At 32.0% G+C, this 27,507-nt stretch overlaps 3 protein-coding genes across 4 annotated transcripts; 2 read left to right on the plus strand and 1 right to left on the minus strand.

Moving 5' to 3' along the window:
- Positions 1 to 2,546: 2,546 nt before the first annotated feature.
- LOC114171610 (single-stranded DNA-binding protein WHY1, chloroplastic-like) lies at positions 2,547 to 7,436 on the minus strand. The gene is made up of 7 exons (XM_028056531.1): positions 7,220 to 7,436; positions 7,038 to 7,138; positions 6,840 to 6,938; positions 3,787 to 3,881; positions 3,553 to 3,626; positions 3,150 to 3,247; positions 2,547 to 2,925 (listed from the first exon to the last, which is right to left on the minus strand). The coding sequence occupies exons 1-7, from the start codon at positions 7,404 to 7,406 to the stop codon at positions 2,806 to 2,808; spliced, it is 774 nt and encodes a 257-aa protein (XP_027912332.1). The 5' UTR covers positions 7,407 to 7,436; the 3' UTR covers positions 2,547 to 2,805.
- A 346-nt stretch (positions 7,437 to 7,782) lies between these two features.
- Positions 7,783 to 9,652, plus strand: LOC114166856 (plant-specific TFIIB-related protein PTF2). Its single transcript, XM_028051729.1, is given in 2 exon segments — positions 7,783 to 8,358; positions 8,361 to 9,652. Coding segments are annotated over 2 exon segments (1,593 nt in total). The 5' UTR covers positions 7,783 to 7,823; the 3' UTR covers positions 9,419 to 9,652.
- Positions 9,653 to 18,831: 9,179 nt separating this feature from the next.
- On the plus strand, positions 18,832 to 24,856 carry LOC114173830. 2 transcript variants are annotated; one of them, XM_028058464.1, is made up of 13 exons: positions 18,832 to 19,035; positions 19,126 to 19,187; positions 19,718 to 19,789; positions 19,895 to 19,973; positions 20,155 to 20,225; positions 20,472 to 20,573; positions 21,414 to 21,503; positions 22,496 to 22,570; positions 22,848 to 22,880; positions 23,074 to 23,151; positions 23,471 to 23,539; positions 23,723 to 23,835; positions 24,569 to 24,856. In XM_028058464.1, the coding sequence occupies exons 1-13, from the start codon at positions 18,975 to 18,977 to the stop codon at positions 24,588 to 24,590; spliced, it is 927 nt and encodes a 308-aa protein (XP_027914265.1). In that variant the 5' UTR covers positions 18,832 to 18,974; the 3' UTR covers positions 24,591 to 24,856. The 2 variants fall into 2 exon arrangements, with proteins under 2 accessions (XP_027914265.1, XP_027914266.1); XM_028058465.1 differs by having other exon boundaries at positions 23,474 to 23,539; positions 24,569 to 24,844.
- Positions 24,857 to 27,507: the final 2,651 nt, after the last annotated feature.

A 27,507-nucleotide genomic window follows, 5' to 3' on the forward strand; every position in this document is an offset into this window, starting at 1 on the left:
ATGAATGAAAGCCAACTCATAACATTTGGATTTCCGCTAGTGATTACAATGTGTGTGAATATTGAACAGAAAATATTCATTATCACCGTATAAATTAATAATTTTGACTTAATATTATAATATATAAGGAGTTATTTGTTGTTAAAAAAAATACGGTATCAGAATCATGAGTTAGAATCTATTCTAACAAAATCTTTTACTTGTTGAATTTATTATTTCACTCATTATTAGACCGTTATTTGACTACTTATTAATATCTAGTTTTATTCTTGAGATGAATATGACAAGACAAAATTATAGAATATAAGTGAATGCAAAATTTGCCTTACAAGTTGATTTTATAAAATTAAGTAAGACTTAAAGTTTACTCCGTAACATCAACTAAAAAATAATTTAGATAAAGGTCAACTAATAATCTCATTAATATTACGGATACTGTTTCAAGATACTTTGATATTCAAATCAAAAATTAAGGATGTATAATAAATATTGTAATAAAGAGTATGTCACTGAAGATCTCGTGAATAATGTTATTTATATTATACTTATAAACTTTGACCTGATTCAACCTGCATCATAGAGATAATTACCTTAATTAATTTCTTTAATGCTGCTTATCACGTTTTAACTCTTAAAATTTGCTAATTACAGTTGATCCTTACAAACCTTGGTCATAAAGTTCTTACTGACATAATGTACTGCTGTCCTGAGATTACCTCAATCATATACGACACAATATAATATAATATCAAGAAATATGAGATGATCATGAATGTATAGGTCGATATGGTCTCAGAGTACATTACGCGAGATGATTTTAAGTATGTATTGTATGATTTTTCTTTTGAAACTAATGTCCTTCTAACCATTCTAACCACTCCAACTTGTTCTTCCAATAATTACTTAGTCAATATCTTAATTCCATTTTCATCAAATTAATGTTCTCTCATATTTGTTGAACTTTCTTGAACATATCTTAAAGTAGACTTCTTTAATTTAAATGTCTTTTAATAATCATTTTCCTCAACATAATACCTCGAATCTTCAATTATTTCTCACAATATCTGGAAATTTCTTCTTTTCTAGAAATGTATGTCATTATTTGTTTTTTTTTTCTCAATTTTTTTTACATATCTTCGTAACTCATAATTAATTCAATATTGATTCGATTCATCTCACTCTAGCAAAGATATATATATATATATATATATATATATATATATATATATATATATATATATATATATATTGTGATCCTTGCATAAAATGCTCTTACTATATTGTTAATTAATTTGTAAAATGGAAAATATATTTTAGAATAGGATGATTTTCGATTTATTAAATTTCAATTATTTTAAATATTTAATTGTAGAAGAGTATATTTTTGTTCTAAAAGCCTACTTTGAAAGTAGCAGAAATTAATAATTATTAATTGAAAACATTTTAGTTGCATCCCTGTCGCATCTTCAAGTCCTTTTTCAGTTATTTGAAATTTGAACATCAAAGACTTTTCATGTATGAGATTCCATTTAGCACTTACATTTGTGCATCATAAAAAGGGTTGAAAGAAAGGGCATATAGAATAAACATGGGAGAATATAGCATGAGCCCATACAATATTGGCTTTCTTGACAATATTCTTCTTCAATTCAACCTCCTATTGCCCAACGTTGCGTCCAGATTAACTTCTTTACTTTATTCATAGATAATAAACTAAAGCAAACCTGTTAGACGAATCAGAGCTGGTCCAAAGTCAGAATACTACTCTTCAAATTTAGGTTCATTAACAAAAAAAAAGTTCATTGGCATAAAAGTATTTGTTATTAGCTTTTATAAAAATGAAGTCATATATATTAGTAAAATAAACTCAGCATGGCACTTTGAGTAAAGTTTTCTTTAAATTTATTTTAGATATTGTTAAATTATCAAGGAAAGGAAAATATAAATAATTCATTGAATCAAATATGTACCGTTTATAGAAAAGCAAAGGCAGTATATTATATATACTAACAAGATGAAGACAAATGGAACAAAATAACATATGTTGACAAAAAATAATGAACATCTTTCTTCAATAAAAGATTTTGATGATGATGACTTATGAAAAAATATGGAAGACTTGATGATAATACATGAAAACTAAATAAATGTTTCAATTCAAGAAATTAATTGAAGATTTAAGAATTTAATTATTTAAAGTCTTGTAATATGTGTATGTTAGTTGAGATAGTTAAATTAGTAGATCAATAATCAAAAAGACAAAATCCAAACAATAGAACACCAAGAGAATTTTATTTATTTTCAAAATTTACTGGAATAATCGATTATTCTTAATAATAATCAATTATCTCAGTTAAAACTGATTTTGGAAAAAAAACCTTTGTGATAATCGATTATCACTGTGAGAAAAACATATCCTACGATCGTTCAATCTTACCAGATATTACTTACCAGCATAACAGCTATAAAAATTGCTTATTTGCATTTCTGATTATCAAAAATGCAGCAAGCCCTCTCTTGAATATAGTTTTTCAGCAATATATGAATTTGAATCTATTAATCCATGATTTGATGAAATATTTACACTGTCAATAAATTCTAATCGAATTCAAAAACAAAAGAAGAAAGTAAGTGCCAAAGAACAAAAAACAAGGAAAGGAATAAAAATAAATAATTAAATTAAAAATGAGTGTTCTAACAATGATACTCAAAATTTCTCAAACAACTCTATGCTATCAGAATGAAAAGATTCAACACATTTCAAAGTTGAGAAGGTAGCATAGGGTTTTGCTGAAGTGATGATCACTATCTGTTCCATTCATTGTTTGCAGTGTATCTGGGGTTGGCACTGTTCACTTGACTATATACCTCTGGCTTTATGGTGCTTGCAAATGCATTCCAACCTAGAAGGTACGGCACGATATACTGCATAGAAAAGCAGCAAAAGTACAATCAAAATATGAATCAGATTGCATAAAGAAAATTTAGATTCATTCAAGAAAAAGAAATGTTGTACAACCTCCTGTTCCTAAATGATATATCACTTTATTCAATAAACATAACCAGGCACTTTTTATTCCAAATTATAATAGGATCATGACAATGAATATTCAACTACTAGAGGAAAGAGAGAGAATGAGAAACCATACATTGAAAATTGACCTTAAAACTGCTAGCTGTGCTCTTGTAATAGGGAGATAGATGTTTTCCTCAATTTCCTCCATGTTCGCAGGTTTTTTATAAACACCTTAGGAAATTGACATAACAGAGTCAGAACTGAAGTAAATATTTGCAGAATTTAATATTTTTCCTTTATATTTCAGGTATTGGCTTAAAAATGGGTAAGCAAAATTATTCCTTAAAGTGAGAACATCAAGACTAATTGCTGTTAAAATATTGCATTACTAAGATTCGAGTAGAAGTTTACACAAAACAGTGAACTGAATCAATATAAGTGCACTGCAGAGTATCCCAACAACTTCAAGATGGCAGGAAAGTAAAATCAAATTGACACAATAACAGCAACAGAAGTTTATGAATAAAGAAAATTACTTAAGCTAAATGAGTGACCAGTAGCATCCAGAAGTGGTTCCACCTTCAAAACTTTTCTGACTTCAATTCCATTGCTGCATAACAATACAATTTTCAAAATGCTTTAAAAGATGATATCACAGCAGTCATTACTTATGGCATAACACACACAAAAAAAAAACGAACTCAACAGGTGCAGAGGACACTCATGTAGTTATTTGTTAATACAGATGAATCCACAGAGAAAGAAAATACCTTTTCGCCTTAGAAATCTTACGAAAAAATTCCCAAGACTCCATTGCACCAAGGCTAATTAGAGTCCCCATTTCACTTACCGAAAGTGAGAATACCTGCATTCAAGCAAAGTGAAACATTACCTCATGTTCTATGTTCAACAGAATCATAAATTCCAATGAAATCACATTGCTTTCCTTCAATGGACGGCTGTTACAAATCCCACACATCAAAAGCAAGAAAAAAAAGAAAGAAATGAAGTAAACACAGATGTTTGTATTATTCTGTTAATGAAAGCAGAATACAGAAGGATAACAAATCCCACTGCCCAGAGCTATGCTCCTCTACAGCAACACAAGCAGTTCCTCCCCTTTTTACCAAAATCCCTCTCCCTTAACTAACAGCAAAACCGAATACAAATAGGATTTCCATTCACCAAAATATCCTTCTCTTTGATCTAACTGCTTTGTCCCAAAGTCATGCCACCTCAACCATCCGATTCTTCTTTCTCACATACACTTTTCCCCATCTAGTCTTACTACCTTTAAGGCGTAGTGGTTCATGGAGCCCACTCATTCTTTAGGCCTCATCAGGGGCCTTGTGGGAAGCCCACAAGTGGTCTTATTTAGAGAAGGCCAGAGAGAAATTGAGGCATAGTGCATTGCAAGATTTGACATTAAACATGAGCACACTCCTTGCATATGTCATTATGGGTAGTTCTAACAACTACACTGTCTCATAGGAACAATGAAATCATATCTTTATTTTTTTTCTCAAAGAACGGATAAAAAACCAATCGGTTGAACTGGCAATGGCAAACATACAGAAGCATCAATGCAATGAATGATGAGTAGCTTCTTGTTAGTGATAGGATGGCAAGAGAAAAGAGACCATATATAAAATTTATTATGTACTTGATAATGTCTAATTCAAGTCTCGTTCAAAAACAAAAATTTAAACTTCCTTAATTTAATTCATTTCAGCTTTACATAACGGCCTTGTCCTGAACTTCTTCTTCAACTTCAAGTTTCAGACTTAAGTCCAACCACTGCACCGCTTTCTCCCGATACATTATTTTTTTGTTTAACACCACCTCTAATTTGTTACACACAACAAATTAATTGTCAGCATTATCCATTTAATTAGCATAATTTTAAACTAATCAAAACTCAAGTTTCACCAAAGTGAAACACAAAAAGATGGCATACCACGTAGCCTCTAAGTAACCACTCAAACCGATGTCAACAACACATTTGTACATTTGAAGAGCAAAAACATACTAATCTTGAACCACCTAGGCAAGACCCCTAAAGTATAACAAATGGGAGCGTATTTTCCAAGAAATCCAAAGTTCCTAAAAACAACACTCCCCACTGTCTTAATCTAAATTTATTTTAAACAAGATCTAATGAGAAATTATTACTTGTCTAGGATCACCCTGGTCAGGTCACATGTAATTGAGTGTTGTTAACTCTCTTCCGTAAATTGAAAATCTTTTATGTGACACGAATATTCTTGGGGATCATGCACACACGGTGGTCTGGGACAATATACTAATTTTTCCAGTCCAACAGGTTGTATTTATCCACACAATGCATTAATGGAGTTGGTGTAGCACACTCACAAGAATACATAACAAGTCCTTATATTTTAGAGAAACCAAAACATTAAGTAGACAGAAATGCCCAAGCACCTCTCGGACGCTCACTTATTTTAGCAAGACACCAAACCTACCTTAGTAAGGAAAGTTAACGAAAATGTAAAAGACTAACATAACAGTAGAAAGATTTAACATCTCCACCACATACATGTGTCTTCTAAATTACTCATTAAAAAGATAAGGTAATATTATCTGTTGGAATAAGCATTAAATATAGTTAGGAAGTAGTTGTATTGGGAAAATATTATTACCTATTAGTCATACCTGTCTTTGTACCGAAGTATCTATGATTGATCTTTGATCTTCCCTATACACATTGTATCAGAATCCTATCAATATAAAAAAGGTGAATCTTTCTCTGATCCAGAAATATATAGAAGATTGATTGGAAAGCTTATTTATCTTAGTATTACTAGACCTGATCTATTCTTTGCAATTGGTGTAATTAGTCCGTTTATGCAAGATCCTTGCGTTGACCATTGGAATGTTGTCATGTGTATCCTAAGATACCTCAAAAAATCTCCAAGACAAGGTTTGTTATATGAAGATAAAAGGTAATACTCAAATCTTTCGGTATTGTGATGCCGATAGGGCAAGATCCCCAATGGACAGACGTTTTACTACGCGATATTGTGTTTTCCTTGGAGGAAATATTGTTTCTGAGAAAAGTAAGTAACAAAATGTAGTCGCTTAATCAACAACTGAAGCTAAGTATAGGGCAATGACATCTCTTACTTGTAAAGTTATATGGGTGAAACAATGCCTTCAAGAACTTACCTTTTGTAAGATTCAGCGAAGATGTATTGTGACAACTACATAGCTCTCCATATTGCTTCCAATCCGGTGTTCCATGAGAGAACTAAACACATTGAAATTAATTGTCACTTCGTACTAGAAAAATTGTTTTCCAAGGAAATTTGTACCGAGTTTGTTGGATCCAATGATCAACTTGCAGATTTGTTAACAAAATCATTAAGGGGATCTTAAATTGATTTTATTTGTTCCAAGTTTGGTACATACAACTTGTATGCTACAACTTGAGGGAGAGTCTTAGAATAAGCATTAAATATAGTTAGGAAGTAGTTGTATTGGGAAAATAGTAGTACCTATTAGTCGTACCTATCTTTGTACCTAAGTATCTATGATTGATCTTTGATCATTATCCCTATATACATTCTTTCAAAATCCTACCAATATAAATATGAGAGCATATGAGGAGAGTTTTGAAGCTCCCTCAATTTAATCTTAAATATAGTCTCTTTTATTTATCTCAATTTTATCTTACCATGGTTAAGGAACCTAAAAAGTGGACTAAACAAAAATTTCAGTATCTTAATTATAATATTGTTTTTACAAAGACATGAACCCCATGCCAGTTACCTAATTATTAGACTCAGTAAGAATATTAAGTTACCTGCTTTTGGTTCCAATCATATATGGATTCTTCAGTACCAACCGAAGGAGCAAACTGGAGCAACATATAACCATCCCTAGACACCCCAAACGCCCCAGACTGCAAAAACAAAAACCAAAGCCGTCTGCCATAACTAAGCATTTCACTCACTCACATTAAAACACACAAAACACCAGAATCTCAGATATCAGAGCATACAGCTTTTGATTCAAAATCCGGAGGTCTAGGAGTCAAGGTGAGCACACCCCTCGCTGTATAAACGGAGTAATCTGCGAACACCCTTTGCGGCAATTCTGCAACTGAAAACACAAACACCCATTATTCCACTTCGAGTCTTCAAAGAAAAATGATGAATTTTGGAGTTAAGTTGAAGAATAAACCTGAAGGATATTGTGGCAGTGGTGGGAATGGTTCCATGAGGTTGGAGTGGTTACATCTGACAGAGAGTGAAGTTGGAGAAATGAAAGAAGAGTTCCGATTCAAAGGAACAATGAATTTGGGAGGAACCAAAGAGTGGAAGGGTAGTGAGAGGTGTTTTAAGGGGTGAGCGTGAACAATGTGGGACATCTTGTTCTCCTTAATCTCCTAGTCTTCTCAGCTGAGACACACACAGATATATATTTAAATTAAACCCACATATCTATATTATATTTTATATAAATATGTATAATTTAATAATTAAATATCGTATAATTATAATATTATATTTAATATTTATAAAATATTAGTTTATTGATACATTATATTAGTCATTATTATAGCATAGTAATTATCTTTTATAGAATTATATTTACAAATATATTTTTAATAGTATGAATAATGTTTTTTTTTACATTAATTAAATAAAATATAATTAAATCTTAAGGACGGTGTGTTGTTTATAAATAATTTTATTTTCCTTACATACTTTGCTAGATTGAAAAGGGTTATGTATATATACTCAATTTAATTAAATTTGTAAAACTCTTTTGAACGAGGGGCTTCATGTCTCCTTCTTCTTGCAGCTACTGTGGCAAAAGCTCATTCATCCGCGACGATGAATCTGGCGCGTTGATATGTTCTTCTTGCGGTTGCGTTCAGCAATTCGACCAATTTGAAGCCCAAATCGGCGGCATCGATGGTCCCCAGGGTACCTTCATCCATGTCGGCACCGCCGGTTCCGGCAGCGTATACTCTTACAGAGAGAGGAAACACTTTGCCGCAAAAAGCACCATCGAGGAAGTAACCTACAGTCTAGGGTTATCTTCCAAGAACGGTGACGTCAGGAGCATGGTGAACACCGTCACCGATGGTGAGTTTGGCCAGGGCGAGTGGTTCCGCGTGCTCGTAGGCGCGTGCGCGTATGTTGTCATGCGGAGGGAGGACCGACCCTTGCCCATGGCTGAGGTTGCCTCCACGGTGGGGTGCGACGTGTATGAAATTGGTAGGATGATTCAGCGTGTTGTTGATTTTTTGGATCTGAGACCTGATTTTCCCGAGTTTGACATTGTGCATTCGTTGGAACGGACAATTAAAAATTCGAGTCTTTTTCCTCTGTTGAGAGGGGTGTGATTGAGAGGATGCGGAAGCAGGGGGTGTTTTTGATTCAATGTGCGGTGAAGTGGTTTTTGAGCACTGGCCGCCGGCCCCTTCCGCTGGTGGTGGCGGTGTTGGTGTTTGTGGCGGAGTTGAATGGGGTCGTGGTGGTGATGGAGGAATTGGCTAAGGAGGTTCATGCTAGGGTTTCGACTTGTAGGCTTAGATATAAGGAGTTGCTTGAGACGCTTGTGAAGGCTGCGCAGGTGTTGCCTTGGGGTAAGGATGTTACTGTTAAAAACATTATTAAGAATGCGCCTTTGGTGATTCGGTATATGGAGAGGAAGGTTATGTTGAATCCTGGGAAGGCTCAGGAGAAGAGGAAGGGCCTTGATCAAGCTGCGGTGGACTTGGAGGATGTGGTTGCTGAATGCTTGAGACATGACAATGAATTTGAATACGGCGTTGATGGTGTGACTTCGCGTAAGGATTTACAGTATTTTTCGTTGGAGAGTAAAAGTGTTGGGCATGCTGACAGGATGCAGATTTCCACTGAATGCTTGTCTGTGATGTATAAGAAGTTCTTAGATCAAAATCGTTGTGCTGAGCCATTGAGAGGGAGTGGAAATGCTCGGAAAAGGTTTATTTTTCAATTTGATATTCTGGAGTGTAGGGAGTGGTGGGATGGAAAATCTGAATTGAGCAAGAAGCTTATGCTTAAAGAACTAATGGAGAAGGATGTTGGTGTGGATACAATGCCGCCATCGTTTGTCAATGGTCTGTTGAAATGTAAAATCAGGAAGGAGAAAATCAATGCTGCTAAGTTGCGCATAAAACGAATTATGCAACCATTAGATGCTAATCTGGGTGATGTTCCTGTCCCTTTAGATAGCTCTTGTCCTGAAAGAAGGAGGAAGAGAAAAGGAATGGTAGTGGACGATGTTGATTGGGAAGACCTTATTATTGAGACCCTTGTTCTTCATCAAGTAAAAGATGAGGAAATTGAGAAGGGGCATTACAATACCTTACTGGATCTACACGTGTTCAACTCTGGGATTGTATGAGAGGTTCGGATACAGAGGCATTCTGTGAGAAATTTCAGATATATTGCTATTGTAATTGTCAATTTTGTCCTAGACAGCCATCTAGAGCATATTTTTTGTTGCTGCAAGTTTTGTACGAACATCTTTTTTTGTATGAATGATGATGGCAATTTTGTTTGTTACTTTTTAACAATTCAGGGTCCTTAATGTACATACTTGATATCTGCACACAATGATGATTCTATATACATTTTATTTTGGTTCTGCTTTTACTATATTGCTGTTCAAATTTTAGTTACAGCTTATTTTTGGTCATGATAGAGTTTTGGAATATTCATTTTTAGCTAATGGTAGGGTTTGGGAAGATTTGTTTTCAAGCTCGTCTCTTTATCAGTGGCTGTTACCGTAAATGCCTGTGGTTCCCACGAATTTGGAAAGATTGTCTGAAACTGTTGCTACATATATTTATATAAGGTACTTGTATTTTAGTTTTTAATTCTATATTTGTATGTGTCATTTTCTTGACTAATGCAATGAACCTTGCACACTCAACTGGTGAGACTGTAGTTTATAAGTACTTATTTTTCTGTCTTTGTAGTTCTGTTTTACTCTTTTGGGTCATAAAATTGAATCTAAAGTAGGCTACCATTCAACTTAATGATGTGAAATGGCAAAATTCTGGTACTGTAGCAACATTCAATTGCTAATGGAAAAGGGTGAACATGAGAAAAAGAAAGACACGAGTGCTAGACATGATGGTCTATCAAACAGTCTTACAAGATATTTGTTGAGATTCAAGGGTTTGGGAATGCATGTGACAACAAAGCTTAGTGTTAGGGGCATTGGCTTTTGGGGTTTATGCAATATATTCTACCTTCGGCTACCTGTGACTTCAACTAACTAAATAGTTGTACAATATGTTATTCCTCATTAAAATAGCATAAACTTTATTATTTGGTTGCTGTTTGTCGAGCACGTAATTGAGTCACATTCACAACACTTTACCCATAAATCACTTTGTAGGAGAAGATATTATGTTTGTGTTGTCAAATTATAGCTTTAGCACTTTTATGACACACGACTTAAGTATGTTCAATGAATCTGAAGGATTGTATGTGACTTGCTAAGTTCTATTGGATCAGTTGGCTATGCTAAGGCCTTCAAATGAGTATTATAATTGTTAGGTAAAGAAAGGCTACGTTTGTATGTTAGTATGTTTGTTTGTTTGTTAGGAGCATGTAGCAGTGTGACTAAAAAAGCATGCTAATTGCTGATTAAAATTTGATGTTGCTGATGTAATTTGACTATTCTTTCATTTTGTCGAAATGCAATGTTTCTTCTGACCTGTGCCCTCGATTAGGTGGCCATGCATTTGAAAGCTTAAGCATTATCGCGTTATAAATTACTTGTGAATGAGGCAGGATATGTGGCATCTTCTTCCCATCCACCTTCATCATCTAGACATAATGAGACATAATGAGAATGAAGAAGATAGTGACCATATGGAAGATGATGATATTTAATATTTTATTCTCTAGTTATTATATTACTTTGATTTTAATTTTATATAATATATTATTTTATATAAAAAATTTCATTTGAATTTGCAGAGAGTACAATTTTTTTGGTTATAGGTACAACTTATTGGCAATGCAGGGAAGTTTTATAGCCATTTGATGGATGTGTGCGTTTAATTATTATTAGTGCTAGTAGTGACTCTTGAGTATTAAAAAACCTATACAATCGATTGCACTTGAATTTTATGACATTTGAATTTATTCATGATTATGGCAGGTTATTGAAATATTGGAGGCAAAGTTGGAGCACTGATAAAGCATAAGGCAGTTACTAGAACTGTTCTGTTTAAAACTTAGAAGCAACGATATCCTACTTGTTCCTTTTTCATTCTAATTGTGCCTTTTGCCATATACATAACATGTTTTCTTTCTGGTTCAGAATAATTGTGGTATATGCTGGCAACTTCTGAGATTTATTGAACTTGTATTCAATGAGGTGGAAAGGTACGGAGCATGTACAATAATTAGATTACCGGTTTCAATTTGCTTAGCTATTCATTTCAAATCTACATGTACAAATGGGGACGTGTTTGATTTGCTTGACTATTTAACATTAATTATTTGATTTTTCTTCAACTAAATTCTTTGTATTTTCACTTCTTTTACTTCTTCTTTTACTTCTTATACTATATTCTCATTGTAGCTACTCCAATTTGTTATACATCTAGTTTTAATCTATCACCTGCATGACAATTAAGTGCCTACACATTTTCTCATTTCCAACTATTAGCAAGCATCTAGTTCTTCCAAGTCTCTTATCCTAGTACCTCCTCAGCCCTTTAGTGTTGCTTAGGCTTGAATCTCATCTAATTAAGAGTAAGTTAGGCCACTTACTCTGGTGCCATTGTTTCAGCCTCTGACTTCCTACATTGCTTATTATATTGGTATTCAGTTTTTTACCTTAATTTTACTATCTTCCAGAACTTTAATTATGATATTCTTATCATTTGGTGTGCTCTTCAAACCCTTATTGCAGTAAATGACAGTATAGTAGCCATCAATAACACCCTTATATATACCAGTCTTATATATTCCATTACTTAGCAAAATAGCATCTTCAATCCTTGCTATGACTGCATGGTTCTATCCCTGCTAAATCCAAAGATCTACTTTCCCCTGCACTCCACCAATCTATGTCTGTTCACACTGGGACCTCATTTTCTAACAATCTGATGGCCTCAATAATTACATTTGTTGCTGCACTTGGCCGTACATACAAAATTCAGATGTACGACCTAACTTGCAGCATAATTCGAATATTATTCCGGAATCATTTCTAACAATAACAGAAAAAAGCTTACAGAGGCAACATATAGCCACACTGATCCAGTCATATAATAAGTGCATATGCATGCACTGTGATCAATTACCTGACAAAGTGGCTTTTAAACAAGATGTGATGTACCATTTTTAATGATCTTTAATGCTATTCTTTCATGTCTTTCTCTCCTTTCATAAAAAATAAAAGAAGGTTTTCTGCAAGGCTCTTAGCGGCATCCCATAATAATGGGCATCCACTACTCAATTCAAAATTTTGGGGCAATTAATGCAATTATATTTATATTTGGATTGGATGAAAAGAATTGCCTGTCTTTAAGCATGTTTCTTTGCCCCAAGTTACAAAGGACTATCTTTATGGTTTCTCCTTGGCCTAATGTTAATTTTTCATGGGAGTTTCCATTTACGACATTAAGACAAAATTGACAGTTTTATCGCATTATTATTGAAAGGATTATTTGTTTCTTTTCCCATTTTTTCTATTTTAGATTATATGTCTTGGTTCCTTTCATGAAATTTCTTTTTCATTAACAAGCCCCAAGCTTAATGATTGATAAACCACCATTCTCTCAATTTATTTGTCAGAAATTTAATGATCTTTTATCTTAATGGTGTTTGTTATAATTGACTCCTTTGTTGTTTTTTCATGAAAGTAGTGATTACGATTGCAAAAACTAGTCTCTCTGGCTGGGATACGGCTTTTGAATTGATTACATCTATCTATTGAGGCTACTCTTCTAATTGATTTTAACAAGAAATTATGTTATCTAGGAAAAAGAAGAATTCACATGGAGGCAAATGGAATTCTCTCTTTCTATCTCTTCTCGGCCTCCTTTATGCTCTGTTAAAATTTTGTTTCACTTGTTGAACAGGTTGTCCTTGCTGCATCCATTGTGAGCAAATATGGAAAAGGTGAGTTCTCTGTGGCCCTCAACCCAAGTCCCTGACCTTTCTCTTTGATTGAATAGTTGACTTCTTCTTTTTTTAGTAATCTCTGAACCTGAAACACAGGTTATATGGTTTTAGGAACTAAAAGGTATAAATTCCTATAGGGCTAGTTGCTTTCCAGAAGTATATATATATTAGTTTGATATGTGGGAAATCTATTATCAAAAAATCTTTTGATTTGGTTTGTGGTTGATATATGTTGTATACTCCAATTCTTAAATTTATGATACATGATGTGTCATTTTTAGTCTACGTTTTCTTTTATATATGGAGTTATGAAATCCTTTCCCTAGTTAATAACTCAATCTGTTAGTTGTGTATGTATTTCAAATATTGTATCTTATCAATTGGCCCGTTACTTACTATTGTCAAATTCAAGATTAATTTTAGTTTTGTACACCAAAACTTAATTTGCATCACTTATAATGTTGAGTTTGGTGGTTAAAAATTGCAAACTTTTTCCTCTATCCAGTTTCGTTAAGTCCTTCAGCATGAAGAAATCTTTGCTCAGTTTTGTTATATGTATTGAGCCTCGAAGAGTAATTATATAATTTTTAATTTATTAAGAAGAATTCTTGTGGAATTTTTTTCAAAAATATTAGTAGCAAAATATATTTACAAATTCAATTTTGCATGAAAAAGTAGTTAGATTTATTTTTTTGTAAAAAACTATTCATGAATTTAAGATTCTTAAGCAAATTAATGAAGTTTAAATTTGCTGTAAAAAGTATTGCTATTTTTTAAATTGATTTTGTTATGATTTTTTTTTCATGAAAATTTGCTGTAGATATTTTTCATTGGAAATTTTGTATGAAATTTTTTGTAAATTTTTAAATTTTACAATAATTTACCTACCAATCAAAATTTATAGGTAGGAAAAATAGCAAACATATTTTTCTTTTATATATTTGTAAAATGTCTGAAAACTCGAAAAATTCTAATAGGAATATGGTGGTCATAGTGTGATTTCTATAGTCTTCGTCAAGTTTTTTTTTTTTTTTTTTGTTTATACGTCTAATTATGAGTTTGAGAAGCAGGATTATTAATTTTTTATTACTCCAGATATCGCTGATAAATTACATTTTATATATATATATATATGCATGGTGACAGTGTGTAATATCTCTGCTTTATGGGGTTGTAGTTGCTGCTGAAAAGGTATTGGAAAAATCTGGGGATCAGGCTGAAGGTGAAAGGAAAATGTTGCTAAGGAGTTCATATCTTTATACGGTTTAATATAACCAAAATATTGTCTTTATATATACGAGAGGCTGAAAAATGATACTTTAACAAAAAAAAATTAATAACTTTTGACAAATTACTCATTTGGGTAAAAAAAGTACATTTTTTTTATTTTAGTTAAAAGTAAAAATTTATTTATTTTAATTTTATTTATGAAAATTTTGTCAAGTTCGTTAAAACATAATTTGTCAATCTAAATTGGTAATTTGTTAAAGTTTGGTAAAACAAACTTTATTAAAGTATCATTTTTTTCATTTATAATCTTTGTCAAAAGCATATTTTATTGTAGCAGAATTATGTATCCCACTATCGTTCTTCTTCAAAGACTTAATATGAAAATTAATTTGTAAGTTATATGGGAAGTGTTTTACTTTTAAATGAGGTTTAAATACATTTTTCGTCCTTATTTTTGTAGTGTTTATTGCGGATGGTTCTCATTTTGACAGAATGTTTAAAATGATCATCATTTTTGCTGAATGTTTAAAATGGTTCTCAATTTCACAATTTGTGTTTGATTTGGTCCTTTTCTGTGACGTCGTTTAAATCAATAACGGAGCACTATATAGGTGACATTGTTTGTATTACATTGCATTGGGGTGTGTTACGTGTACTGTACAGGTGTGGTAATTTAGAAACTATGCAGAACATCACAACAATCCAAGCACAAACAAACCCCACAATAGAATTACGAAAATCCTAACCCACGAGCAAACACAACCCAGAAAATCCTAAATCCACTTATTTCATTGATGATGATTAATTGGAAAATTGAAATAAAATGTGCGACTGCAATCCAACGATGAAATGAAAATTTCTTCTGCAAATCTGAGCTCAAGAAAGACGAAGATGAAGAAATTGCCTCCAACGATGAAGAGCACGACTCTAATCCAACTCAAGCCCTAATTGCAAAATTAATTAGCCATCTGTACAGTACACGTAACACACCCTAATGCAATGTAATACAAATAGTGCCACTTGTACATACAATGCTCCGTTACTGATTTAAACGGCATCACATAAAAATACTAAATAAAATACGAATTACGAAAATGATGACCATTTTAAACATTCGGTAAAAAATGATGACCATTTTAAAACATTCTGTCAAAATGAGGACTATCTGCAACAAACACTACGAAAATGAAGACGAAAAAGGTATTTAAACCATATAATTACTATTAATTAAATTATATTTTATTAATTTTCATATTTTTTATTTTATTTTATTTTTCAATTTAAATTAGCATTAGATTCGATTTGTTTTTACTTGTAATTTTGTATAAGATCGTATCATAAAATATTAATTTCTTCAATTTGATGTTAACTTTTTTATTTCAACGTGTAAAAGATTAAAAAGTAACCCACCTTATACTAAAATTAATACAACAGTTAATTGTTTTTTAGGATTAAAATAATTAAACTTTTAGTACTCTTTTTATGTTTTTAAGAGTTATATACATTTTTTTTAGTATTTGAAAGAGTTGATGGAATAAATATTAATTAAATTTTATTTATTCACTGATGCAATATTTATTATGTGTAATTTTGATATAACATCATGTAATATATTAGTTATTTTAATTTATAGCTAAATATTTTAATTTCAATGAAATAAAACATTAAAAGATATTCTAATAAATATTAAAAATGGTACAATAATTAATTATTTATTTAAAATTGAAATAAGTAGTAATATGTAAAAAAAAGTAAAGATAATAAAAGTTGTATTAAATTATAAAAGGTAGTAATAAAATGAAAATTGAATATGCTACAAGTTAATTGATGTTGATAATCTAATAGCTTCACTTTAAAGTATCGACCAACACTTTTATATCGGTAAAAACTAACCTATAAATTACTCACACGAGAGCTAATAGCTAGGTTGGGTCTTATCAAATGCATTCTTAATTTTATCTAAAAGAAGTAGTGGTAACATTTTACAAATAAATCAAACTTAATTGTAAAGGAAAAAGTTGTTTTTTATAAATATAGTATAGAGTTAAAATGTAAAATCTTCGAAAATAGTGTTTTAGAATTGATTGTGATTTAAAAATAGTGAAATTTGATTATTTTAATATTATAAATGAGATTTGATGACATATGATGAATCTAAGTCGATGTGTATGTGTTTAATGTGAATTGTTGTTATATATATATATATATATATATATATATATATATATATATATATATATTGATGCTTGAATGGTCTGATGGAATTTTATGTTGATTGGGAAACTTAGGATCAGATCAATTGAACGAATTGATGTTCCTTTCCATGTGCTAAAAATATTTTGAACCAAAGAATTTTGGGGGAATACCAATTTGAGCAGTAAATTAGGCATGAGTTCACGTAAATGCATAAAATTTATCTGTTGTGAACTAATGTGGCGTTGAGCGTCAGTTTTCATTGTTGAGCGTAACTTTTTACGCATTGTTGATGTTAAACGGTCGCACTGAGCGCCAAAGTTCACTGCAGGTCTAGGAGCATTTTAGTTCTAGGACATTGAGCGATAGATTGTACCACTAGGCGTCACTTATTGTGAGGGAAATGGCATTAAGCACCAGTTTCCTTTGTTGGCCCTATTTTCTTTTCTTCTTTCTAATTGTTTTGTTTGGATTAATATATTATGTTTATTGTTTTATGATTAATAATTGATATAGGAAAGATGTTGTGAGCATGTCAGTTTTCATTGCTAAGCGTAACTTTTTGTGCATTGTTGACGTTAAACGATATCTAGGTCGCGCTGAGCTCCAAAGTTCACTACAGGTCTGAGAGCATATCAGCTCCAGGACATTGAGCGGTAGATTGTACCACTAGGTGCCACTTATTGCGAGGCAAATGGTGCTAAACCAATTTCCTTTGTTGGCCTTGTTTTTCTTTTCTTCTTTATAATTGTTTTGTTTGGATTAATATATTATGTTTGTTGTTTTATGATTGATAATTGATATAGGAATGATATTGTGAGCATGTAAGATGATTGTGTTTAAGGAGTTTCAAGGGAAATTCTTTATGATGGTAATCTTAGTGTATGCCTTGACATAGAAGATGTTAGTAAGGAGATGTCATAAATTATAATAATCATTCACACTCAAATAGAGTATAATAAATTATGTGGTGAGAGTCACATGAGATTCTAGTCTTTGAACTTGTTTAATTTACCTAGTGTGTGGTTGGGTGATAACCCATTGAGGTTAGACTTTGCAGAGTCTAGGAACCATCACAGGTGAATGCCACTAGTGAATTCTATGTTAGTGACATATATCTAGATATTTGACTTTAGTGTCAACTAGTTGATGTACATATACATATATATTTTACTTATGTTGGTATGAAATTGACAAGATTTACTCTTTTAGAATAAATTTTTTATGTATACTATCTTACCCTATTGTGATTGTGTGTTTTGTGCTTTTTTGTGTTGTTCGTCTGTTACTTTTGTGATGATCACTTATTAAATGAGAGCATATGAAGTTACAAGTTTAGAGACAAACTAAAAGAGGAGAAACCATCAATCAAAATAGTGAAAGATATCAAGGAGCTTTACGGTTGTTAGTTTTTATATAGAAGTTGTTGAGTTTAGTTTAAATATATAAATGTTATATTTTTATAGTTTTATGTTTTGTGAGATTATAATAATATATTTTATACAATAAATTATTTGTTTTAAATAATAAAACATTCTATTTTATTAAATTTAAACTAGTAAAATATCGAACAATATATAAAAATGATTTAAATCCGATTTGACATCATGAACATTATTTTTCTCTTACATCTGAAACCCTAAACTTAGATTAAAAAAATGGTATCATAATAAAACAATCGACAAAGCAGAGTTATGGGTAACATTTAACTTTATACCGGGTTAAATAAAAATAGTACCTAACCCATAATAATATTTTTTTAAAAACTGAATAGTTAATATAGGGAATGAACATTTAACAATTTTTGTTAATAAAATCTCGAGAATATATCTGATATTTTGAGAAATTAAAACTAATGATTTTTCAAATCTTAAGATTTAACTTTTAAAATGCATCTACTCATAAGATGGAAACAAATATTTTGAAATAAATCATCTCGAATTTGTTGAGATAACAATTAATATTTTCATTATATTTTAAATAAAACAATTTTTTCGAAAATTGAGATGTTTTAAGTTTGTTAAAATTAAAATATGTTAACTAATGATATTTAATTAAAAACAAAATAAATATAGGACACATGATTTTGAAAAATGAAAAAGTAAATTTCAATTTAATGGGATAATCATTCCAGTTTCTCATATTTTCCGAAAAAGAAACAAAAATAAAATATCTTAATTAGTTATCTAAAGACATAAATAAAATAAAATTTGGAGGTGTATGGAGTGTTTCAACTTTTATTATAGGCTACAGAGTAGATATATATAAAATCGTAACGAAGTCGTTTGGAAGGCGGTTTCGTTCTCGTATTGGGTCAGTAGTGAAAGCATTTTATAGAGCAGACGAACCTGATCAACGAATCTTCCTCACTTTTCTCTCTCGCCATGGCTATGGCTATGCAAAGCGGAATTGGGATCTCCAAGATCCTCTTCATCGCTGGAGCAGGTACCTCTGTCTCACTCTATCTCTCTCTCTTAATAGCATATCGGTAGGTACTTTTTTTTTTCACTTTTGTGTTTCACTCTCTTCCTTCAGGTTACACCGGCACCGTCCTCATCAAAAACGGCAAACTGTCCGATATAATCGGCAACCTTCAGGTATTTCCAGCACCACTCCTTTTTCTCGTCGTAATATTCTACATCTCTCTCTTAACTTCAATTTTTTGAAATCCGCGTGATAAATTTTGTGCGATTGCTTTTCTGTTCGTTTTTCATTTGAGTTATGGATTTTGTAACGTTGTTGTCGAAGTTGAGGAGGCTGTGTTATGAAACCAGTAGTGGTGATGGAATTTTGGAATATTCGTTTTTAACCTATGGTAGGGTTTGGGAAGATTCGTTTTTAACTTCTTCTGTTTATCAGTGGCCGTGCGTGACCGCAAATACCTTTGGTTCCCACGAATTCGGTATGATTGTGTGATGCTGTAGCTACATATGGTGGTCATCTTGTATTTTCTATAGTCCTCGTGAATTAAATTTTCCTTTTTTTTTATTCGCCTATTATCAGCCCGAAAGCTGTATTATTATTTTTTTAATAACTTTGGATATTGCTTATATATATTATATTATATGTGTATTTGTGTATATATGTATGCTGATGGTGTTCAATTTCTCTATTTTTGGGGTTGTAGGTGCTGGTGAAAGGATTAGAAAATGGGGATCAGGAAGGTGAAAGTGAATATGCTGATGCAATAGCTGCTCAGGTAATGAACTGGGTGAACATGTCTCAGAGTCTTTTGTTTATGAAATGAGCTGGGAGGAGAATTTGAATTTTCTTATTACCGAAATGTTGCTTGACTTTGCTACAGGTGCGTCGTCTGGCAAATGAAGTTCGGCAATTAACATCAAGTAGACCAATCACAGTACTGAATGGGGGCTCTGGACAAAGTAATATATTCAATTCTACTATCTAATTTTGCTGTTACTTAAGATGGCTTGTTCTACTTTTTATGATTCTCTGCTATTCATATGTAGGATGTCAACAGGTTGATGTGTGTTGTGCAGATGTAGGCGTATTTTGTATGATCCATGCGTTGCTTTTCTAATTGTTTGTTCCCTATTTTGACAGGTAATTTATCATCTCTTATCGTTCCAGCTGCCGCCGTGGGTGCTCTGGGTTACGGTTACATGTGGTGGAAGGTGTGGAACTGTTTCTTGTTTGATTCTTGCACACTCTTCGAATAATTTCATTGAATGGTTGATAAGAAAATTTTCTGTATTTCTCGTTTTCCAGTATTTTTATAATTTTTTCTTAATTTTCTCTCGTTTAAAAGTAGCAAGTTGATGATATTCACCCTACAATTATTGTAATTTATTTTATGCGTTTAATATTTCTGAATTAACTGCTTGTGATTCTGATTTCTGTTTTCTCCGTTCCAATAACAGGGCATTTCCTTCTCAGATCTTATGTACGTGACTAAACAGAGTATGGAAAAAGCTGTTGGAGATTTAACAAAAAAGTTGCAACATGCCTCTGATGTGATTGCTGTAAGTGTTCATTTATTGCTTGGCATTTTCTTTTTATATCTTTATGTAACTATGTTTGTTAGGTACTGCTTACTTATTGCACTGGAAACTGAGACCCCATTGATGTAGAATTTAAAAGTTCTTCGTCCAACTGGATTAATTATAATCTATCATTCGTATGATTCACAACCAAGGTGTTTCACTTTGATTTCTATGGAGTTGCTACTGTGCTTTAATTTGTATTACAGGATGACTAGTGTAGGATTGTAGTAGAAAATGGTGTTTAAGGGTCAGTACAAATATATTGCTTGTAGACTCATGATCACAAACACCTTAAAACAGTAAAAGAATATCATCAAGGTAGATAATAAGCATCTGTAGCAGTGTTGTGCCTTATGAAATTGCCTCTTTATAAATATATAGGTTTCCCAAATGCAGGAATGTAACCACCTCAATCTGCTGGGCCAGATTTTGATGGGTAAGCAGTGATCAAGGGATAGTAAGTTCCATAACCACTTAGTTAAGGACCTATTGATGCACAACTTTTTTAACACAGGAAAGAGAAACGAAAAGAGTTGCTTACATTCTGTAGGTAACTTTGGATTCTGAAGAAGAAACGGTCTTCCCTATTACAAATAATTAGTCTGAAATTATTATTTTTATTAGAACACGGGACAGATCAAGAGATATAACTCATCACCAATAAAGTCGACTTATACATTTTAGTATACTAAAATGCATGTTGTCCCTAATAAGTGCGGGGGATTGTTCTGTTTGGAAGACTAAATATGAAAAATAGTACGTAAATTATATAATAAGATTTTTACTCGTACAATATCCTGTCAATTGTGATGATGGCAGGATGCCAAGAAGCATTTGATCCAGAGAATTCAGAATTTAGATGACAAAATGCTCAAGCAGATTGATTTGGCCCGGTCAACAAAGGATGAGGTATGTCTTTTGTCACATAAAAATTTATGCTTACACTCGTAGTGGCATCAAATGCATTCAATGATGCAATTATGAAGAATTCCTGGCAAAAATTTAAAATGCTCTTACATACATTCCTTTTCTATTTATCATAGAGCTGGTGCTTACTTATTCATTCTTTCCAGTCAAATGGATCAACTATTCTTTTAAAGTTACTGACTTTAACACTCAGTTTTGATGGATATCTATGTTAGTGAATACTGTGGTAGTTATAGCAAAACCCTTCATTGGGATGTCGTCTCATCCCTATCAGTGACCACTAATGAAGATGCTCACATGCATATCATCTGATTTATTCTTATTCATTAGTAGTGGAATATAAATCTTGAATCTTGGTTAGTAGTGGAATATCACGTTCTGTAAATATTAGATATGTTCCATACTTTCCCTCCTTCTATACCTCTTTTGGAAGCCTGACAGTTTCTATTCAGGGCAAAACATTCAACATTTTTTTTAATTAATCTCTATATTCTGCCAAAGACCAGTTACTGTATCTTTACAATTTCTCACAATATACACCTTTTCACCATACAACTTCAACCAGCTATATTAATTCTCCTCAATAAATTCAATCATAATTTTTAAACTGACAGCTAACCTGTTATCCAATCATAAAAATCTTCCAATCTCAAAAATCATTCTTTTTAAAATTCTTAATCTAGAATTTTTAACTTGGAAAGCCTTATATAGTTACTATAAGCAAATTACTGAGTTTTCTTTCATTACTAATTGAGGATCTACACGCAGTCTAGAAATATTCAGGACTTGTTTTTGATAGATGCCTATCTATTTACAAGTTACATAAGGTCGGCTGGCAATCTCTTTTAAATCAGCTGTGTAGTTCAGGATAAAGGAACTGAAACCAAGTTTATTAATGCCATATCCATTTTTATTATAATTTATAAACATCATGGGAAGCAAACAAATCTGTGGTTGTGATTCACCTTTCACAGGTTGCTGGAGTTCGAAGTACTATAACTAGTCTCCATGAGGACTTGGGTTTCTTGCAACAAACAGTGGAACAAATGGTATGTAATGTGTTCACTTTCTTGCTTTGGCCAGTTGATTGTCGTCATGGTTGTCTTGCTAGAATAGACCTACGATGATGCTTCGGCTTGATTATTTGATTTTCATTTGAATGAAAATATCTAACCTAAGTTGTATCAAAATAATATATTTGTGTTTTCCCCCAAATTGGCTAGCTGTATTATTTGACACTAGCTATATTTGTGCCTGTGACCATGCATGTACTTGTGTGCATCAAATTTTGATGTATTCTTATGTTGTATAGTTATGCCTTTTCAGGATGAAAGGTTGACTACATTGAGTTCTAAGCAGGTAAACTTTTTCATGTCCTCGCTGAATATCTAATTCTTGAACATTTTTATTTATTTTTATTTGGAACATCTCTTCCTCGTGTAAAGAATTGAAGTGCTAGAATTATTTGGTTGGTATGCACTTAAGATCTTAGTATTAAAATAGTTACACCAGTTGGTACACTTAAAGAACTGATTTAGTTGTGTGGTTGCAGGATTATGCAAATTATGGATTGGCATATCTTATTGACTTTGTACATGGAAAAGGCCAGAAAATGCCTGAACTTTTGCAGGTTGGAGTTTATTTCTTATATTTGTCTGTTCTGATCTTACTCACATTTGTGGTTTGTCACACTCAAATTTCCTTTTAATTTGCTGCTGAATATTCAAATATATTATTATATATGGTCTGGAGACTGGCTTATCACTCATCTGCTGAGAGTTTTGATGTAACAAGGAGAAACCTATATTAGCATGAAATATTTAGTGCTAACTTTTAGCTTACAGTATTACAACACATTCAGATATTTTTCTTGTGTGTGCTTGCTTTCTAGTTATATCTTTTGTGTTCTTGTTGAGATGATGATATGATATTAATTAGTAAATATTCAGCAGGAACAACTGAAAATTTCGGGGAAGTCCCCTAATATGATCACGTTTAAAGGAGCTCCAAATGTGATGGTATTCTTCTACCTTGTACTCTGTTTTCTACTGTTATTTTCCTATTGGCAAAGTGTCTGGGTAAAATATGTTAATATGCTTTAATGTTGCATTTATATCCTTAGTATATGGTATCCTACTGTATTCGTTAATTTGAAATTTGTTTCTTGTAATGTGCTCAATGATTCTTTCTTTCACTTGTAGGGTCTTAAAGACATAACAGAAACGTTGTCTATTGGTTTAGACAGGGCAGCTTCAGACACTATCATGCCTGATGGTGCGGAAAAGCTAACACAGCTACGGAGGCCATTGTTGAGGTTTGAATGAGCTCATTTTAGTTCTCTGAATATTTTCCGTGTGGATACATCACATGCGGTGTATTCTGGGGCACTATACTTTTCTATTACCTGGAGAGGACTGAAGAGATTGATTATAATTTCAATTTGATTCTCACCTTTTGAAAAGAATATTTGCTGTTAAACCGACTGCTTAAATTTTTTCTTTGTTAATGTTACTGTCGGGTGTGAAAACATAATGATTCTAACTGCTTAAACTTTTTCTTTGTTAAAGTCCCTGTGTTGTCGGAAGAGCATTGTTTTCCTTAAGAAGGCAATTTTATTTTTGCAAAAGTACAATGATTCTAAATCTGGAGATGGTAAAACATTCAATGTTGACAGTCAAACAAATTTGAAGTTTAGTTATTTATAGACTTCCATTAGCCCAGAATCTTCTCTTTTGAGAAAGAACAAAGCCTAACATAGTAGAGAAATCTTTTGAAAGTGTTTTGAATTGTGGGCTGTTTACTTGTTGTCTTTGTAATTAAGTCATTTATATACTTTCGTATCAGTTTCAGCAATGAAGGAATATTCGCTTTACTAATGTTAGTCTTGAGAGAGAGGAAACTAGGCACGCGATGCACTGCATGTGTTTCATCTATAAATAATATATACATATACTGTTACTCTGATTGATCTTGATAACTATTTCCTTGCGATTACAATTGCTCAATCTGCTTGCATTATTTTGATTCAAACAATTTGATTTTTTCAGGACTTCTTCAACCAGATGTTGATGACAAGGTCTTAAATCATGATGACGTAGCTTTTAAGCCCTCTTCCCACCTTGTTTTTTATTCAGCAGCGACTTTCAATTCTCTTGTTCATTAGATCATAACATGAGCTGTTATGATTTTTCACATATAGAAATTTACTTCTCTATAGCAGTACTAGACTGTATAACATTATATTGAAGCTAATGAATTGTTATTTTATGTTGTGAATAAAATTTTGCTATCAAGACAAGGTGTATGTTGGTTTGGTAATACCACGTCTTATGCCAGTTGCTTGTGTATCATTCTTAACTTCTATATTGTATTCGTTTTTCCGAACATTGTTATCGTCCTCTCCTAATGAACTAAGAACAAACAGTTTTTTCTTTTTCCTTGAGATTTTCTAAGCTAAAAATAGAAAGAAAAATTAATGTAATTTCTTTGTATATTAAAATTAACAAAAAGTTCGTCCAAGTATAAATTTTTTAAAATTTATTTATTATTAAAAATTTATTAAAAGAAATACTTTAGTTGATGTTCTTCTCTATTTACTTTATGCATGTAATAGTAAAAAATAAAAGTTGATTTGGGTAGTTGTAGAAAATCTAACTATTATAATGTATGAAGTAGTTCCAGAAAAGTTAACGATTGAGGATATGTTGTATACTCTGAATAGAAAAATCCATAATTTATATTGTTCTATATGGCTAATTTGTGAAAAAGTATAAAAATAAAAAGTAATTGGAAACTAGAATTGTCAATACTAAAATATATCTTTTTGTGATGCAATAAAATAAAAACTCTATGAAGCTTGACATGTCAATGTTATTTTATGTAAACAAGGTATTTTAACATATAATTTTTACCAAAAATTTAAAATTTAATAAGTTCATGTTACATCTCATTTAATGGAGAAATTGTAATAAAAGATATCACATATTATAACAAGATAAAATACCAGAAAGCATGCGAGAATAACAATGTTATGTTTTAAAACAGATTGGCAAAATGTTGTTTAAAAAAAGCAAAGAATTATAAAGAAAACAAATTTTCAAAAGAGGTTTAACTAAACATCTCTATCATTATGGTTATTATTAGGGGTACTCCACATCTGTTTATACTAACATTGATGATCATTGCAAAAAGAAAAATACTACAAGAAAACATAACATAAACAAAAATAAAGGTAAGTTAGAGAAAGATAATTTTAACAGATAAACAAATAGATTATGAGCACGACAGCATGTGATAGAAGACGATAAAATACCCTTTAATTGGATTATTCAGATATATTTTGTGAAATCGAATTCACCAGTCATTTGCACTTGTGGTAGTTTCTACTATTGTAAAGAGTCATTATTAATAAGTTTCACCTTACGAGATATAAGGTTAGTCCATAATCATCTAAGATCATTATCCTGCCAAAAGTCTTATTACTCTCACCACATGAACTAGTCTACTCTACGTTAGTTTAACTGATTCATTAGAGTGTCAGGATCCTTACTTGAATCCTTAAGTCACTACACACACTACTTTATCATCAAAAGGGGTTTCTTTATGAAATTTTCACACCAAGTCCACATGTTATCTCATAGTAATCATCATCTTATGTTAAAAACATCCAATACAGTCTCAAAATACAACATCATATATGCAACACATTATACAACATGCTCTTGAGGAGTAAAACAGCCAATCATGTAAGAAATCAAGCATTTCAACATTTTCCTGCACCAGCCTCGCTCAAATTAGGAGCCCTCGCTTAAGCTAGACATTTTTGCTTAGACGAGAGCTCGAACAGAGGCACTGTGAGATTCTACGAGTTCTCGCTTAAGTGAGATCTTCTTGCCTGAGCGAGATTGCTTTTTGCTCAAAATTAAATCTTCTCGCTTGAGCGATAACTCGAACAGAGACAAAGGTGAACTTTTACTACTCTCGCTTAGGCGAAAGCTGCTCGCTTGGAAAACAATAGTAGGTTTCTCATATGTTCACGCATGCAAACCCAGAACACAAGCAAAACAAAACTCAATTCATTTTCATAGAACATAAACATCAAACAGGAAAACATGATTCAGAATCCAAAGACATGCAATACTCTTAAAAAGTTTTGAACCCTAGCTTCTCTTACCCTAACAGATGCTAACCCCACAAAACAAGCCCCAAACAGAAGTGTACACAACACTACATCTTAAGGAGACTGGCAAATAAGAACAAAGAGAGTAAATAGTGAGGTCTATGACCACAAATTCGAATCAAACCAGAAACTTCGGAACTGAAAAGAAAAGAAAAAGAAATGGAGGTTTTGAGTTAGACTTACGCAGAGGAAAAGAACGATCAGTTAACTCGGAGAAGGATCTCGCAAAGGTCCTAGCTCAACTTGTGTTTCAAAGGAGAGAAAGAAAGTGAGTTATTTGGGTTGAGGAGACAGAAAGTAAAGGTAAAATGGAAACTGAAAAGATTATAGAAAGAAACCACTGAACTGGCTAGACCTTTTAAACAAATTAGGCCCAAAAATTTTAAAAACATAAATGAGTTTTACAGTTCATATAACCACTATTTGTCATCAATTATGATTGTTGAATTAGTTTTTCAACTTTAAGTTAAATTTATAGTTTGACAAATATTGTTTTTGAATTATTCGTAGGAAATCGACTCATGACCTTTTCTCATTTTCTTTTCATCAAATGACAAGTCATCTTATGAATTCATTAATTTTATAGTTAATTTTGATAAATTCGTTGTAAAATTTTTCACGGAGACTCAAAGATGTGATTTTATTATTTAGGACAATTAAGAGAAATTTTACTTAATAGTAGCTATGTATTAAAAAAATGTAAGCAAATTTTTAGATTTTTCTTACATCAGTGCAAGAGACGTTTTATCAATATTCATCTCGGGAATTTTTAAGCACTTTCACGATTCGGTTGGAATCAATGAAATT

The sequence above is a fragment of the Vigna unguiculata genome, chromosome 2 (genome assembly GCF_004118075.2).
Source record: "Vigna unguiculata cultivar IT97K-499-35 chromosome 2, ASM411807v1, whole genome shotgun sequence".
NCBI classification, from domain to species: Eukaryota; Viridiplantae; Streptophyta; class Magnoliopsida; order Fabales; family Fabaceae; genus Vigna; species Vigna unguiculata.

What these genes read in the sequence shown, in the direction of transcription:
- LOC114171610 (XM_028056531.1), bottom strand. Translation starts at nt 7,406, where the DNA reads ATGTCCCACATTGTTCACGCTCACCCCTTAAAACACCTCTCACTACCC. An exon ending in TGGTCACTCATTTAGCTTAA is followed by an intron (nt 3,248 to 3,552) that starts GTAATTTTCTTT and finishes CAATTTCCTAAG; the next exon opens with GTGTTTATAAAAAACCTGCG. An exon ending in TTTTAAGGTCAATTTTCAAT is followed by an intron (nt 2,926 to 3,149) that starts GTATGGTTTCTC and finishes TTTTCTATGCAG; the next exon opens with TATATCGTGCCGTACCTTCT.
- LOC114173830 (XM_028058464.1), top strand. Translation starts at nt 18,975, where the DNA reads ATGGCTATGGCTATGCAAAGCGGAATTGGGATCTCCAAGATCCTCTTC. An exon ending in ACGGTTACATGTGGTGGAAG is followed by an intron (nt 20,226 to 20,471) that starts GTGTGGAACTGT and finishes TTCCAATAACAG; the next exon opens with GGCATTTCCTTCTCAGATCT. An exon ending in AACAAACAGTGGAACAAATG is followed by an intron (nt 22,571 to 22,847) that starts GTATGTAATGTG and finishes ATGCCTTTTCAG; the next exon opens with GATGAAAGGTTGACTACATT.